Source organism: Chelon labrosus (genome assembly GCF_963514085.1).
Source record: "Chelon labrosus genome assembly, chromosome: 2".
Classification (NCBI taxonomy): Eukaryota; Metazoa; Chordata; class Actinopteri; order Mugiliformes; family Mugilidae; genus Chelon; species Chelon labrosus.
In genome coordinates this window covers 21,871,923-21,890,251 of record NC_140338.1, presented here as the reverse complement: position 1 = coordinate 21,890,251, position 18,329 = coordinate 21,871,923, and the positions used below count along the sequence as shown (strand labels likewise).

Below are 18,329 nucleotides of genomic sequence, written 5' to 3'. Positions count from 1 at the left end.
CTCAATAGGACAGAATATACAGCCTAAAAAATACTTCTTCTACATGAACGCCAGTGTTGTGACAGCTTCAGATTCTAAAACGAAATAAACTCCACGATTAACTCGCTTCTGAAATTTCTATGAGTCATCATCATCATCATCAAGAAAAAGCTGCTGCACTTACCTTAGGCAGAGAATATTTTGGCAGTTTGATTTGTATGAATGAGTCTCTCTTGTAGGACACATAATAGGTGGCTCGTCCTGATGTAGGAACCTGCAGCACGTAATGTACAATAAATTATAGGCACTGAACATTATATGGAGTGTTTCACTCTGTTATCTGGAGACGGCAGTTGTGTACAGCACTCAGCTCTAGAATTTTTGTTCCAAGTGTCTATTGTCGGAATCACGGGGGAACCGAAGTGTTCGGCTTGAGACTGCTTTGATTTGGCTTAGCTGTGATCCAAATAACTACATTTCTTGAGCTTTCTGGCAGCACACAACTTGCTGTCTGTTTGCCAAAACGTGCCAGGTCAGTGGTAACAATCCGGTTGGATTTCATTATGGGGTGTGTTGATACAGAGGAAAAAAAAAACAAAAAAACTCTGCATGCAATTGGACAGCCCAACAAAAAAATCAGAGCAACAGAATATGTTAGATTAAGGCATTTGTTGACTTACAGTCTCGCTTTTTTTGTGAATTTAAGCTAGTTTGCATTTTTCTTACAACAGACACAATGGTCTACTTTTAACAGCACGCATCTCAGATGGCAGCGATTTTGTTGTAAACAAATTTAACTCCATGACGCTCAGGCGACGAGGATTATTTTGTTGTTCTCCTGTCCGTCGCCACATAAAGCCTGTATTAACGATCTGATTGGGTCGTCAGATCTTTGCCGGAGCATAATCAGTTGCCAGCTGAGTGACTCCAAACCAGGGTTGGGTCAGATTACTTTGAAATGTAATCGATTACTGATTACAGATTACATGGCAAATTTTGTAATCAGTAACGTAATCTATTGGATTACCCAAAACATGTAACGTAATCTGATTACTTTAGGATTACTTTTTACACAACTTGTACAAGACATACACAACCTTATTTTCCTCTGTCTTTAATTCAAAGTTGTGGCGATGTTGCCAAGTACTGAACGTATTTTTGCCGACTGGAACAGGTCTATTCCCAGATAGCAAGAGGCTGGCGGACCACCGTCAGCCCACTGGGGATAGACCTGGCAGTCCGCTGGAGTTTTGCTCATCGGTTCACTGGCGGTCCGCGAGCGAGTTGTCGTCAAATGCCCCAATATTTTGTCACTATTGGTCTAAAACCTTTTTCATTTATTCAGTTATACTTCATCCATCACTTTAATAACATTTCATGTATTTTCTTAATATTCATGATAAGTTAAATTTCAAGAGATGGTGGACCACAAGTGGCATGCCACCAGCGGTCTGCTATCTGCCAATCTGTTTTTTTGCTATCTGGGTTGGTTGACGTTGACGGTTCCTCCATCTTGGGTTTTGATTTGAACCTTTTTCTTGTCAAGAAACTACACAGGCAAATGGATGATAATGACGTCTAGTGAACAAACAAATGGGCTGCTTGTCAAATGAAAACACTGGCTAGGCTATCATAAAAAAGTTGCATTGTTTGCATGATAAAATGTAATCAGGTAATCCCCAACAATGTAACTGTAATCTAATTACGCATTTTTGTATTGTAGTCTGGTCTGATTACAGTTACTTGATTTTTGTAATCTGATTACGTAATCTAGATTACATGTAATCAGTTACTACCCAACCCTGCTCCAAACCATCTTTTGACCACGAAAAATTCGTAGGCAGGGAAGTTGGTCTGGCTCGCATGTGGTCAGTTCTGTGTGCAGACAATTTGAATAAAGTTTCGTTAAAGACTATAGGTGTGTGGTCAGTGTTGACTACAGCAGAGAGAAGATCTAAAATTGAAAGTCGTTGGCTAAAGTTAATGATTTACCCAAGTTAAAGGGGCTTTTGTATTAATTTTTTGTTTGCTCAATTGCTTTTATCATGGCTCTCTCTTTTTTTGTCTCTACCTGGCTGGCCTCAGGCAGATGGGTCCCTCCATGTGAGCTGGGTTCTGCTCAAGGTTTCTTCCTGTTAAAAGGGAGTTGTTTCCTCGCCACAGTCACCTTAGTGCTTTCTCTGGGGGTTTCAGGCGGGTGCTTTTCTTGAGACAATTTGAATTGTTATTGACGTATATATTGTTAAAATTGAATTGAACTGAATCAGTTAGATCTTCTGAATGTTTTCCAATTCCAATTTTTTTTTTAATATGTCAATTTAATTCCAAAACCTTTGTATGTTTGTATTTTTTGCCCTGTGTGCTTTTTTTTTTTTTTTTTTACTGTTTTTACTTTTTTACTGTGATATGGATCCCCCTGGGTCTGGAATAAAGAATATATATATAATATGCAAAAACAGTTGCTTGTAGCTTTGGCTGTTGGTCATCAACTTGAGGCCGGCCAGGAAGAGAGAAGAAAAAACAGTACAGAAGGGAGGATAAGAGAAACAAGCAGACAAGCAGAAGCAAGTTAAATTCATACGTAATATTCCTTGTATCAAGGTCTCATACCTTGTCACCTACATAATATTCTATCTCCTCCAGTCAATTAAAGAAGTGGGTGAAAGTGTTTACCATCTCTCACTTGATGGTTTACAAAGCAAGGTTCAGTACATTGTGTATCCAGGGAGCTTTTCATTTCTTTTTTTAACTTGGCCATTTATAGCGATCTCCTGGCTTGCATTCAGAGGATGCAGCCCTCCCTAGGTGTCAATGGACTTGGTGGTTTCAAAGTGGACTTTGGTAAATATCTTGCAAGACAATCAATAGTCCCATTATTCTTTGTCAAGAGAAATCTTTAAGTTGCCTAACCGAGCCTCATCTGCTGTCTTGGAAAAAAAAAACTCATCCTTAGTAGTATAGACCCTTCGCTAACACACTGAGCTGTTAGTTTGTGCAGCAGAAAAACACAGGGGTGGGGGTTGCTGGGGAATTGTCATTAGGCCCAAGGCCACAGAAGACGAGCACTATGTGCACATAGAGACACATGGAGCTTCACACGCCGCGTTTCCCTCCAATCAGTGACAACATGGAATTCATTAGAGGGAAAACCTTCAAATCACAAGTCGTGGCTCTCAGCTGAAGAGAGGCAATATCAGCATTAATGTTGTATGACAGTGCCGATTCCTTTCACTGATCTTGTAAGTGCTCTGAGTGGCTCATAAAAGAGAACACGCTCTGAGAGGAAATATGGCCGCCTAGCAGGGAGTGCTGCCGAACAGTCCCACGTGCAATGGAGTGAAGGAGTGAGAGATCGATGGCCGAGTAACCAGAGGCGGTTAGAACTTTAGGAGGAATTTGTATGACTGATCCCCTCCGCCGCACCGCACCATCCCCCTGTCTCTCAGGCTCTTTCGTCTGTGACGCATACGTGTTAAATTGTGGAGGTGCTCGAATTGAAGGGGAGGTTTAGGTTCAGCGCTTGTCAGTTTACTTGAAAAACTTTGGAGAGGTCAAACAGGATTGAAGGATCTTTGGAGAAGAACGACTCTATTTCTCTGTCTAATGTGCTGCCAAGAGCTGTGATGGTTCTAGAGGAAGGAATTGCCCGTAGGAGGCTCAGGTAAGTAGATTTTAGAAGAAAAAAAAAAAACTATGTTCTCTGCCGGGGAAAACATTTAGTGGAATCAAAGCTGGAGCAGTACATTTAATCGTACAACTACAGCAAAATTATAACCAAAATTAAAAAGATAGACACTTAGTCACATCATTAATTTGCTGTCCCAGGCTGGTGGTGACGCTTGGTGGAGTCTAGTGAGGTGACTGGGTTGGATTGTGCAGGATTTTTATAAATTACTGATGGTTATTAGATTGTTGTCACAGTATCCGGAAGAGCTTTTGGAAGGCATGGGTCAGCTACTCTCTAGGGTAAGTGACTAGACGTTTCTGAAAATAAGTGAACTTAATCGGGGGTTGGTGCAGGAAGCTGTTGTTTTGACACGTGTTGGCATCATGGTTTTTCTTCCTAAACGCAGGTGCTGAAAACAACAATCGGGCACCGCAACAGAGTTCGGATACATTTGAATAAAATTGTTGCTGCTGTGGACTAGCCGAGTAATTACCCTGACGCTTCCTGTTTACTTTTAAATGCAAGAAACCTCATTTGCACCATGTCAAAGTAAATAATATTCACGCTGTAGAGGAAATTAAAATACAAGCCATAAATTGTGTCTGTGTCACTTGGGATTCAGGACATTTCAGACTTTTTCTGTCGCACAAATCACGATTAATATAATGTAACAGGCAGTGGTTAGGATGAATATTAAAACTGGTTTGGCTTCAGAAAAACAAAAGCGCCGGTGTTCAGCCGAGGTTAAACCGAAAGGGGTTTTACATTTTTTTTATTTTATTTTTTTTCTGCCAAGCGAAATCATTTAAACAAAGCAGTGTGTGTGTGTGTCTGTGATTCTGTGGTGGCAGAACCATAAATTGTGCAGCGGTGGAGACTGTGAACACCTGAATTGATCAGTAGTTTTGTATACATCTTCAATCAACTGGCTGAAAACTGCTTGAAGCTGGTAAAAGTGTATTAGAAAATCAAGATGTGATTTAGTAAATTATGAATGAGTCAATAAAATGCTACTTATAGTGTATACCTGATATCCAAGACATATACACTGATCAGCCACAGCATTATGACCACCTTCCAAATATTATAGGTCTCTCTTGTGCCTCCAAAACAGCGGTGTCTCATCAGAGAATGGACCTTCTGAGGGTGTCCTGTGGTGTCTGGTAACAGACTGTTGTTAGTGGGGGGCTTTGGGTGGGGCTTCTGTGGATCATCCCACAGATACTTGATCAGTGTGTGATCTAGTGAATTTAGAGGCCAGGCCTTGTGCTGTTCTTCATGTTTTTTGTGTTGTTCCTAAACCGTTTTTGTGTGTTCTGTGTCAGTCTGCATCCTGCTGGGGATGGCTGCTGCCATCAAGGAGTGTCATTGCTATGGTGTGGGGGTGCCTGGTCTGGTCTAGGTGGGTGGTACATGTCTAAGTGACATCCACATGAATGCCAGGTCCAAAAGTTTCCCAGCAGAACATTGGATTGTCACAAGATGATCAATGTTATTTACTTCTCCTGTCAGTGGTTTTAATGTTGTGGCTGATCAGTGTATCTTACATTTGCACAATCCACTAAGTTCTAAGTAGTAGAGCTTTTTTCTCACGGTGCAGACTTACCTGTATGAATATGTAGTCATCCTGAACTACCAAGGAGCTGATGTCAATGTATCCAGAGAACGGATAGTTCCTGTTTGCTTCTGTGCACATCTGAGCTCTGCATGTTACATACTGCACGTCTGTCAACACAAACAGGAAGGCATTCTTATTCCTCCAGTGCATCTTAACCTGCAGAGCACTAGAAACCTTACATGTAGCATGTAATAAAGTGAAGGCATATTTAATAGAGATACTTTTGTTTCTAGACCTATGCAGGGTTTTGGTCATATCTGACTTTTCTTTGGCTAATTTGCTTCTTTGTACCATCTGATTTATTTGATCTTTGCAGGGGCTTAATGAGTTCCCAACGGAGTGGCCTCAGACTAACTTTTCCCCACAAAAACGTTGTGAGTGGGAAAGTTTGGGCTATCTTCCAGGCTGAGCAAATGCAGGTGTTGCCAAATTATATTTTAAATTTGCTGATAATAGGGAAAACACAATGCATAAATCTGAACATCAGAAGCTGGCATAAACAGTTTCACCTATGGAACACCTTGGCAGTGCTTCCTTTCAGAGTTATGGAGCTGACATTCAAGGAGTGAGGAAGAAAGGCCGTATTCATCAAAAATCATGGTCTGAGTTTATTGATGTGGCGAGCCAAAGCTGTTTCCCCCAGGGATGCCTTCTTGTCTCCGGGAGGAACTCATTCCTATAGAGACCTGCTCATTACCCCTCTCTGAGTGTCAAGGAAACTTACTTCCATCAGGGGTGTGAGCCTCCATGTGCACCAGGTCTGGCTCCTTGTCTAGACCCGCGACAGACCTGGGGAAAAAAAAGGCAAACCATGCAGGAATATGTAAGCCTGATGACAGTAAATCGAGAGGAATGTAAAGGGAAAAACATGCAACAGCTGCCATATCAAAGGGGATGGTGATCTAGGAGAGGCCTTCTGCTGATCTTATAGCCGTTTGTTTAACTTTGCAAAGAGAATACTGCCAAATGCCACTTCCTGCCACGTCCTTACACCCCTTCCAGCAAAACAATACAAAGAAACACAAACTGAGCCTCCTCATCTTTGACTGAGTGGAGCAGGGCCACAACGCCATCTACATTGAGTATATCTGAGCATTATCTCGCTTTCTTGTTCATTCCACTGCTGGTGGATTAGACTGGATGGATTCAGCCCTCCCATTGTGGTGGTATTTTATATCCCTTGGAGGCTGATGAAGCCATTGTTTAAATTCAGCCAGCTGGAGTCGTGCCTAGCCGTTGCTCAAGGCCCATCCAGTGTTTAGCTGTCCTTGAAGAGGCTTTGGCGGTGAAGGGCAAAGCCAGCGATGGATTGTGCACAATGTTTAGGATTATACCACAGTGGCACAGAAGGAGCTCCAAATTTATGGTTAAGCAATGGTGGATGTGGCCAAAGGCAATGCCGGGTAAAATCCCAGTCCCTTTCAGAGAGGGGGAGAGGAGGAGTGAGCTGGATTAGATCCGGCCCTAAGTTTGTGATGAGAGTGCACTTTCAGAAATACCGTAGGTACACTGGAGGCGAGTGAGCAGCAGACGTGACTGGATAAGAAGCAACAGAAATGACCCGGATCCATTATGAGTCATAGCTCCCGTATCTGCATGTATGCATCTGTAGAAACCGACCCCCTTCCTTCTACTTCCTTCTGCTGATGTAAAAAAAAAATAATGTGGCATTTATGTGCAATACGCCTGATACGAGCGGGGCGAGTGTGAGAAATGAAGTGGAATGCGACATGCCCTCGAACGCTGAATGCGAAGTGCGCTCTGAAGAAGGAGATTAATCTCTGCCTGATTGTATCATGGGCTGGAAAATGTGCAGAAGTTTAGCAGCATCACCAGTCAGTCACACGCCTTGTTCCAAGCCATCAATATCGCTCGCTGAGGTGCGCCCAACTCGAGCAACACTTTCTGCATTCCTGAGCAAACCAAACTTTGGAGAAGAGGAGTGGAGCGGAATAAAGAAAAAGAAAAAGCAGAGGACGGATGACTCACCAGTAAAATCTGTTCGGCGTGACGTGATCGTGGATGAGCTGCCATTTTCTTCCAAAGTCTACTGAGCTGTACAACTGCATGAGAGAGGGAGAGAGAGAGAGAGAGAGAGGGATAAGGGCTGTTAGCAAGATGTATGTATGTTTCTACATTTGTCCAGCCTCTAATTGGATGGGCTGATTTAAAATCTGTAACAGTGACAAGTGAGCTGGAGACATGGCTGGTTAGTCTGGGGCGAGAAAGCAGTATCAGGAGACAGGCTGACATACAGTGGCGCTAAATTGCTATCTTCATTACCAACTGGCCATTCTAGCTAATGTATTGCCACGGATATGGGCAACTCTGTTCCCCTCTCCTGGTACAAATTAGAGCTATAGCTTTAGAGGAAGCGTTTCACAGGAATAATGCATTAGAAGTGAAATAGATATGACGTTAATGTGGCCACTTTCAGCTCGATCAGCAAAGAACTGGACTTGATTCAGTGGGTCACAGCCCCGCTGTTGTAATAAAAAACAAAGACCATTTCTTCGGCATCCAGTCGCAACCTGCGCAGGGAATTTCCATGAAAGCAGGGATGATGTATGGCTGGGCTGACGTGGAGGTGCGCAGAACAGAGCCAGTGGCCCAATTTGAATGCGCTAATTACATTTTCGGGTTCTCGGGCAAACAATTAATAACCGCGGTGTACTTGCCCAACGCCGCACTGATTGATGTTGTGGAGGCAGCTCTCTTGCATCTCGCCGCGCCTGTGCATTGTTTTTTCCTCGCAGCAGAGGTGACTCGGTGGCCCCGGCTGAGCGCCATGCTAATGTTCCTGCTTGTTGGCTTTTATCACAGCAAATCTGACACTTACTCTGATAAAAGAATACACATTTGTCACCGGCTGCAGACGTGTTTGTCAGCATCGAAGGGGAAACTATCGGCGTCGGCGGGTGTGTTTTCCATTTCAGCGTTACATTAAAAGTGTGCTCACGTGCTCGTACAGCAGATCATATCAAGGATCTGCTTCTAATTTAAAGCTGATGGATGTCAAATTCTATCATATATTTATTCCATCATGCAATCAGCACCGGAAGGCTGCGTGTCTGAAGTGACAATGATAAGCAAAGACAGGATATCGTGTGTGTCGAAAGCATGGATTTACGATTAGCTAGGAGCAAACATTTGTCTAAATCTTTACGAAGTAGCACAGAGTCTAGTAAAAAAGCAGCCATTCCACAGGATATTTTATTTGTGGTCGTTCCAGCCTCAGCAAAAGGCGGACTCCCCCACCAAGCCTTTGGGTCGGAGTAACAGGGCGACAGGCAGGGTCCCTCATCACTTTGGACAGTGACATATGATGCCAGCGGGCCGGCTCAGCTTCTCCCCACTCCATTCATCAGTTCAATGACATCTTAAATTTTAAAGCTTCGAAAGCTGTCACAAAGTAAGCTTCATAGTTTCCCATTCACTTCCATAAATCAAAAGCGCAGCCAGCCAGCTGCCACGCCACCAGTGGAGTCGACGACAGCTGAGGGAGTCAACAAAGGGTTTAAATGGTCGCTGAAGAATTGCAGTAAACATGTTAGATCAACTCATCTATTTATTGCGATGGCGGGGGTTTAGAAAACTTTTAAAGTGCACCGACTTCTGCATCAGGTTGCATTAGAGGAGCGGTCAGCGGAAGGAACTGTGAAATGCAGTGTGGGGACGTCTAAGAAGTTTGTAATGTGCCTGCCAGGTAGAGGTGGATTTGGGTATGAGTGGCACAGGCAGTCGCTCAGGAGGCATATTATCAGGGGCGGGCGGCATGGGCACTTAAAAATAGTAACATTCGTGTGATCGTTTGTCTGTCACCCTGTACGCCACGTCCCGACAATTTGTTGAAGTGGGCGCACTCTGACTTTTTGATGACTGCGCAGGCTTCCGCTTGCTGGGCAGAAGAACTCAGTTACAGACGTGGTGGGAGGTGCGGACGGGGGCGGATCAGGGGCAGGTTGATTCCACTTCACCCCGCTGGAGTGGATCAAATAGCGGACCTCTGCAGGATACTACTATGTGTTTAAAATGACACCACAGATCGCTGTCAAGTAAATCACAGATTCATTCATTATACTCCTAATGTAAGCGGACAATTTCACAGGCAGCGTTTTCTGGTCTCATTTAGATAATTAAGTTAAGACAAAAGCAGTATGTACACCATCAAGATGAATCGGTTTAATCCTGACTTTTGTGTTGGGGGGGGGGGGGGGGGGGGGGGGGGGTAAAGTATTGATTCTCCACTGACAAATTAACATCATGGAGGAGAAAAGGTCAAAGCCGTCAGGTGCCCAGCTTAGAAAAAAGAGAAAAGAAGAGAAGGAAAAATGAGGACGAGATAAAGGTATATAAATGTATGACGGTGTTGATATTGTGCGTGTCATCATGAAACTGGAATGATATTAGAACTACGTATGTTAGCCTGTTGCTATATTCTTACGTAGGGCAACCGTTTCCATTGTCAGTCCAGCTTGAAGCTAACGCTGGAAATAATTTCTTACTGTTTCATAATGATAAAGAGGAGCCTCTAAGGGCCTTACCGAAGTTTGCCCCAGACAATAAACAGGCTAGAACCAACTCTTCTTCCAGATGTGTGTGGGGTTTTTCAGTCAATTGAAACATGCCCCATAATGAAATCCAAATGGTGTGTTAGCAGACTCTTCTTCTGATAAGAACTGAGTCTGGCTACGCTAGGCTAGGCCATGCTCACGTCAAAGCTCAGATTTCCTTCACCTGTCCCCTCTCAATAAAACACCTTTCAAATGACACTCTGGCGGTTTTGATCGATTCATCAGAGGCTCGTTGAGCTACATCAGCCTGCAGCCATTGATCACCCGTATGCAAATATGGCTGTCCTTCAAGTCTCTCAGCATCAAATCATGGAGACAAAGGGTTTCTAAGGGGGCAGCGCATGGAGCTCTAAAATACACTGTAGAAAGCGGATCAGTTGTATCCATCAGACGATCAATACATCACGCTTTGTTCACTGAGAGACACAGATCCAGAAATAACTACAGCAGACTCCAATCAGGAGATATCCTGTCAGAAGAAGGCTGACTAGTAGTGTCTCAGAGGACGAGTAGCATTTCTAAACCACTTCTCAGGAGGGAGACGAGGACAAAATACTTATACAGGACTGAGGCAGAACAGCATTTCATAGTGGATGATGGTGTGGCAGTAGGCACTAGGACACCAATTAATTATCAACCACTTACATTAAAAATTAATTCGCACTAGAAGAATCTTCACATGTGGTCTTGGAGATTTGGACACAGCTGTGAGAGACAACTGTCAGAAAAATATTTGCAGATTTATATGACATAACCCCACAGGGGGACCAATAAAATAAATAAAATAAAGCGGGAGCTGTGGACTAGTGTAGCTAACAAAACAGCATCTGCTAGTTCCCTAGAGAAAATTAGGTATTGCTAGAAATAATACGCTATGTTATTACTTCAATAGCAAGCTTCATTTACTACGGGGCTTTCGTATGAGGCTTCAGCCCAGATTTCGCATCCTCTGTGTTTAGTTATGGATGGCAGGGTGGACAGGTAGGGCCCATAGGTCCCCAGCCTGTAGTCTAATTCCTGTGTCCAGGCTTCTTTCACTGACGTTAGGTTTGGTGTTTGTTTTGTAAGGTCGGATAAAAGGCAAAGGGAAAGACGGGTAGGATGAGGAGGCTCCTTTCTATGTTCAAAATATTAAAATTCATTTTTTTGCACTTTCTTTTCGCATGGGTCATAAGCATTTAATAGATGGCTTAGCACTCATTTTTGTTTTCACGAATGTCTTTGAGTTGATGTTGATCCCATAACACCGGAGTAAGCAGCAGAAGAAGCTGAGGCCATGGTCCCGGGAGAGGAGCACGACACTCTCGTTTTCAAAATTTGGCATTCTGTGATTCCAATTTCCCAGGTTAACCTCTGAGATGACATGGCGATTGTGTGGTGCTCTTACCAATTTCTGTAAATTTGTTGTGCCCAGAAAAGAGAAAATATGATGTGCTTTTCTGCTCTGCTATTTAATCTTGAAACTTATTGCGAATTATTTCTGTTTTTGACGAAGGTTAGTTTCAGTTAGTTATATAATGCTATAACAACAGGATGTGACATCATGATGACTGACAGCTCCTTGAAGCAGTCCCATACGGCCGTGAGAGTAGGCAAAAAATTTTAATTATACAAGTGCATTTTATAATCCATTATTTCTTTGTAACAGGCGGAGGTAGAGCAGACCGCACAAGGCCAGACAAACTGCTAGTCAGAATTAAGCATAGTTCATAGTCCCGCATGACTTTTAGCTCTGTACCCTACGCGTAACCTGACGTACACCTCCCCAGGAATGTGGGCAACATGACCCTAAACGGCTGTGGCTGGTCTAAAATGCATTTCCTTGCTCACGTGTCTCAGCGAAACGGACAAGGACAGAAAGTTCTCCTTAGTTCAGGCTACTACAAACAATCTATTCAGTTTCATTGATATTACAGAAGCTAGAGAAGATATATAATTGCTGATACACATTTATCAACTAAAACTCCAACACAAGCCACTCAGTTCCACTCACCATGAAACTCACTGAGCGAAACTCAAGACTGACCAGTCACCGCCGAGCCTTTGCAGGTGTAATTACAGAACAATACAGACACACCAGCGCAAATGCTTTCGGCAGCGCAACCCCCAATGGCATAGGCTCTGCATAGACCGGTCAGAGGGGTATAAACCAAGCTAAGCTAATGTATTCCTGTGGATTGTTTTGCCTCCAGCTAAGCCAGAAAAAAATAAAAAATCATCACGTTTAGTAAGAGAAAAGTGGTCTGTAGGCCATTCTGCAGCTCAGGAATAATTCATGTTCATTCAGATACATGGAAACACACTCAAACACGTACATACGGTGTATCAAAGCCAAGCGAATGTCTCACTCTGCGGTGTAGATCGGAGTTAAGGTCTTTGAGAGCCAGGCCTCACCACGTATTCACTGCAGGCAGCGCTGGTTTGATCACATTTTCCCATCAAACCATTTAAATTGTGCTGCTGGCATACGGGCATAATGAGCAAATTTTGTTCAACTAGCTTGAGCTATGGGAAGATTGGATTTCAGCATATACACAGAAGGAATAATTCTTCAGGTTTATCTGTTGGTCTACATTTGTTTTTCTTCTTCCAGTTTTAACTTTAGACAGTTGCACACATGGAGGTAAATTAAACATAGAAATGAACTGATTCTGCTCTCTAGTAGGAGAGCTTACCTATAACGGACTGAAAGATACATTTTAGTAAGCTTTTATTATTATTATTATCATTATTATTATCTTTCTAATGTATGCACAAATTGTCTTGGGAAAATGCATTGCACTGGCTGATTCACAGCATTTAAAACCTGACGCGAGTGCACTTTTACACGAGATGAAATATGAATCAGAATAAAAGATAAATGACCGCTCCGCAGTGGCCGTCTACCCTGGAAATCAATTAGGAAAGAAGTGGTGATGCAGAGACGAGTCCCCTGTGGGCAGAATGACATGGGTTTTCAATGTTCCGGGAAAGACCGTTCTGCTTCCACACATAACAGAACAGCTGACCCTGCTGTTAGTCCTCTGCAGCAAACTGGTATGAGATACTTGTTAGCTGCAAGCCTACCACAGAGTTCACCAACTGTCACAGAAAGAAATGGCTAAGATCATAATCACAGCTTTCCTCTCACTGTGTGCTGCGAAGAAAGAAAAACAGGGATAACATGAGGCAGGGAGACACACTATTATCCTCGGAGCGCATCATGAAATGTGTTGGACCAACCACTTAGCGACAGGAGGCCTGTGCAGACTGTTTTTAACCCTGCAACTCTTTTCTGCCTGGATTTCCAACTATTACCAGATGCTACACCCACCAGCTAAATAAGACATTATGGATCTAGCTTGAGGGAGTGGGAAGTAACAGTGGATAAAAATGTTCGGGCATGTTGCCTCTCCAGCTCTCCAATGAGTTTTCTTGTTTCCTATGGCAACGGATACAATCAGACAGACATCAGACTTCAGAAACACTTCACACTTCAGACTCACTTCCTTCCACAGATCTTTCACTAGACAATATTTTGTTGGGAAGTTGTTTCAGCATAAAGAACATCTCAGACGATTTATCAAAATCTGCACAAACAAGTTGAAATTTGGGTCAGCCATAGCCTTTGGATCTTCGGTGATACGTGTCAAGTTTCCATGCATACTAGATTCTGCTAATAATTAGAATGAAACTGCCTCATGTAACCACCTCAGTCAGAATTTTCAATCAGATTGTTTTAGTTCCTGTTGATTTGACAGTCCACTGCAGCAGAGCCACTTTGTCAGTAAAGTTCTACAGTGACTGATGTTTTGAGGCATGTAAACACATGAATCTGATGAGGTAATTTTATTTAGCATTCATGGAGACAGTTAAGTTGGAATCGCTGATCCCAACGATTGATCAGGTTGAAGGGATATGCAAATGTAGTCGCTGAGGCCATTTCACATAATGTCACACAGCTTGAAAACAAGCAAGCCAATTAGAGGGTGCCAAACTGCTACTGACTGATTAGGCAACAATGGAACAAAATAACATAGCATGCACAGCGTTAATAGGCTAACACGAACATCAAGACTGGCAAAGAAAATCACATTATGTGAGCCATCATAAAATGCTTAACGGATGTGTTTAGGGGTAGCAGGAAAAAATAAAAGGCCAAGGAACCAAATCACTGTAGAAGACTAGCTTGGGAGCCAGACCAACTTTTCCAACCACAAATTTGGGAACTGATTATGTTCTAGCAAAGACCTGTTGAGCCAACCGAATCATTCAGGTGGTATTTATGTGGTGATGGATAGAAGAGTAACAGCGACGTAGCCATGCATGTAATCTGAGCAGTGTGGAGTTGATTTTGGGCATTTATCAATATACGTTCTTGTCTGCACTTCTTGTAAAGCGCCATCAGCGTCATCAGTCTCTGTCCAAGATCGTCATCATGTACGCTGCTGTTCCAGTCCCTGTTGGTCCTTTTCTTCTCTGTGTCCGTTGAAACCATAGACTGTAGAAAATGGATGACACGTCTCCCCTTCCTCCCACTGGCCACACTGATGCTAATATCCTATAGCGGTATCTTGTTAATACTGCGGTCTACCTCCACCAGTTACAAAGAAATCTTGGATTATACACTGCATTTATATATTTTTTTCCACTCTCATGGTCCTACAGGGAACTCCTTTAAGGAGCGATGGTCAATGGCAACTGTCAATCATTACGTAATGTCACATTCTGTTTTTATAGCATCAATTAACTAACTAAAACGAAACTTCCCTGATGGACACTTGAACATACATCAGCATTATATTAACATATTAATGTTAATTACCTGAAATGTGAACTGTACTTTAGTCTTTTAATTTGGCCCAAGTCCAACCCACTACCAGAGAGGGGGTGTGGCTTATGACCTATGACTGCAGACAGCCACTAGGGGGAGCTCCACAAGCTTTGGTTTCACTTTTGAGGAGCTGTTGGGGAGTCCACATTTTTTATAGTCTATGGTTGAAACTCGGCCCATAATGACATCCCAATGGCTTGTTACCAGACTAATACTCTGATAAGAATCACATCTGGCTACGAGAAGACTTAATCATGCTGCAGCCATCTGACCTAACTTACACTTTGGTAAATTACTCAAATTAATATACAGATAAGGAAAAGGCAGCAAATTCAATCAAGAGAATAATTCCTTTGACAATTTTTACAGTCTCTCTTTGGTTCAAATTTCATCCAATTTCCTCATGGTTTCTGCCATCGTGGTCTGAACGTCGGCTACACCACACTGCAGCAAGCCAAAGTAAAGTGGGGGTTTTCTGACTTGTTTCATTTGCACAGTTTCTCTGCAGCATTGCAGCGGCAACAGTCCGCCACCCAGAAAAGCTTTTTGCATTAACATCAAAGCACAAACTGCTCCACCAACATATAAAAGTTCTGAGAAAAGGATTAGGACTTTGGAATTATAGAAATGATAACTGCTGCATTATAGGGCCCTGTGTCCCGCACAATTACTATAAGTCACTTTTAGAACTCCTAATTAAGTCTCCTATAAATTCTTGATGCATCTGTGTACAGTGCTCTAAATCAAATGGCTTCTGTTGGCATCGCCTGGGGGATTGGGGGGGGGGTGGGTGGTTTTATACCCCACAATTTATAGAGCCTGTAAAGCACACAGCAGTAGGGATGATCCTATGTGGGGAGGTATGGGAAAGGGCTATGCAAATGAACCGTCTGGATTGTTCTGAGTGAGAGGCCATAAAGATACACAGGGGTCCAGACAAGAGCACCCTCAGTATTGCACCTCTGCAGAATCATCGGCTTAAAAAACCTTCTTTTAGATTGCAATTCAAATATTTTTTTTTTCCTGTATATATTTCTTTATGTTTTATTATTATTGTTTTTTTTTTTTTTTTAATCCGAAGTAAATTAAATATGTTTTTAGGGTTAAATAGTTACTTTTATACTCTCCAATCAGGTATGATACTCTCCTTTTCTGCTGTGGATTTATTTAACTTCTGTTAACTGAACATATTTGGCACTATCGGTTGGCTAAACCACAACATTAAAAGATGTCACCCTGAAGAATTATGAGATTTTTTTTTCTTGCCATATTCTGGCAATTTATAGACAAATGATTAATCATTTAATCAGGAAAATAATCAGAAGATTAATCAATAATTAAAATAATTGCTGGCTGTGGCCCTAATCAGCAGTCATATTAAAGCAATCAGGAAGCAGTACAGGGACAAAAAGGAGCTCAAAGACCCAGAAGCTGGACATATAGCTCAACTACGTGCTACTGCTCAGTGTTGCCAGTAATTTTATTTTGGGGGTAAAAGCAGAGATGAGCACTCGAACAAAATGTGCACTGGTCTCGGAACGTTTTAGTTTTCCTTTCAAATGATTTATTATCTGTGGTACTCATTACCACCACTTCTTAGTCTTACCCTCTGGCATAGCTTGAAGTTTTGTGCTCGGCTGTGACGGGAATTCTCACAAACAGTCAGCACCCTCTCCTGTCGGTTCTTAATGGCAATTACGCCGATCAGCCACAACATTAAAACCACTGATAGGAGAAACGAACAACATTGACCATCTTGTGACAATTCAGTGATCTGCTGGGAAACTTTTGGACCTGGCATTCGTGAGGATGTTACTTGGACATCCAGGCACCCCCACCCCATAGCAATGACACTCCTTGATGGCAGCAGCCATCCCCAGTAGGATGCAGCCTGACACAGGCACGCGCACAAAAATGTGTGAGTAGTTGTGGTGGTTGGCTGCTGTGGTTTGTTGCAGGATGATTTCTGTGCTTCGACTACATTGTTTTTTTTATGATACAGATTGCTACACTAATGTAAGCAATCTGAATGGTTGAAGTACAGAACTAAATAGATGCAATATTTTGCGCGCTTTGTCCATTTACTGATCAGCTTATGGGCTGGAAACCATTAGCTGTATCTGACAACAGTGCTCCTACTGGATTCATTGACAGTGTTAATGGGTGGGAAGACAATTGAAACTCAAGGCCTTACTAGCTTTAAACAGAGCTGGTGTTTATAAGCAGAGAATGACTGCTTTCGTGGACATTTTTGAAGCGAAGCAATGTAGTTTTGTATTTGGACTGAGTACAGCTCACACTCTGCTCTGACAATAATATGAAATGAGAACCTCTGCTTACTGTGTACCAATGAAAATGTCTGCAAGAATCAGAACCCGATTTATGTCACTCCTAAAAGACAAAACAGCACTTGTGGCTCAACAAATTAAAATATTATCCTGTGTGATTACCAGTGTCAAACTCGCATCTTTGCCCTGTCAGTTTTATCGGACAGATTCTTTCTGGCTTTGTGCTCGCTGTCACACTGCGCCTCCTCCTCCTCCGGGTTTCTTCACTGATACCTTGTTATTCTGTCTTGTAGCCTTAGAGCTACACAACAAATGAGAGCAAGCTGCACACCTGGCAGGCAGTCACACAGGAACTGTGCATACTCTCAGATGAAAGTGAGAAGTGTACAACTCCCTTTCTGTACAGCTGACCAAGCAAAAAAAACAAAAACAAGCAAGAATTGCTGCTTTGAGCACATGCATGTACACAGTGGGTTGACATGTGCATAAACCAGTACTACACATTCTCTACACGATGCAAAGCAGCCAACTAGGCTTTCAGAAAGTCATTTTTCTTTTCTCCACGTCTAGCAATTATGCTGTGAGCTGATGCCCATATGCATGAAAAGGAGGCCTATTATCTCCATTGTGTGAGCAAGTGCAGTGTCTGTATTGTCCTGGTCGTGTGTTTCAAATTAAAGTCCATTAAAAGTACCCTGGGAGGGCGGGCACGCCGCAGCTCGGTGAAGCGCGGCGGAGCTGTCGCGGCTCAGGACGATGGAGCTGAGCACTAAAGATACCTGCCATCTGGAGAGTCATTGGGTTGAGAAATGCGCTGCAGCAGCTGAGCGGCCTTTTGGCTCGAGCTCAACTTCACCTTTCAGTCAAGGGCAGGAAATGGGTCTGTTGAAACAGACACACTGATGGATTTGTAGGGAGCGTTCTGGGCATTTTGACACACTTATTCATTTGATTTGATTTCGAACAAAACTGAAGATGTCAAATCTAGTTTACAGCAGAAATGGATTTTCTTTACGGAGAAAACAATAGCGTTAACTAAGAGCCTGTATATAGATTCTTCAAAGTAACCAGCTTTTCCTTTGATAGAGACTTTGTAAACTCTTGACATCCTCTCAACAAGATTGATTCTGAGAACTTGTTGGCAAATCGCCTTCACCCTACTTTCTTGCTTCTTTTCCGTTTGATGCTTTTTCACTTGTAGAAACTTATTTGAAATGTTCTGGACTGACTGGCCGTCTCGTCTTAAAGTAATGACAGGTTGCTGTTCGTCTTTAGTTGAGTGGTTCTTGAGTGGTCAACATATTGATTAACATAGTAGCTGAACGGGGCTGTTTGCTGTATACCAACACTGCCGACCTTCAACCTGATCAATCACTCTGATGACAGATTC

General features: G+C 42.7%; 1 protein-coding gene across 1 annotated transcript in view; it reads right to left on the bottom strand.

Moving 5' to 3' along the window:
• sorcs3a (sortilin related VPS10 domain containing receptor 3a) overlaps positions 1–18,329 on the bottom strand; it is a gene marked incomplete at its 3' end in the record, with an annotated part of 208,510 nt that overhangs the window by 53,934 nt on the left and 136,247 nt on the right. The window contains exons 5-8 of the mRNA XM_084569223.1: positions 7,254–7,327; positions 5,989–6,053; positions 5,253–5,371; positions 164–253 (exon numbers count right to left, since the gene is read on the bottom strand). Coding sequence (XP_084425349.1) covers positions 164–253; positions 5,253–5,371; positions 5,989–6,053; positions 7,254–7,327 — 348 coding nt within the window. The remainder of the gene's footprint in view (positions 1–163; positions 254–5,252; positions 5,372–5,988; positions 6,054–7,253; positions 7,328–18,329) is intronic.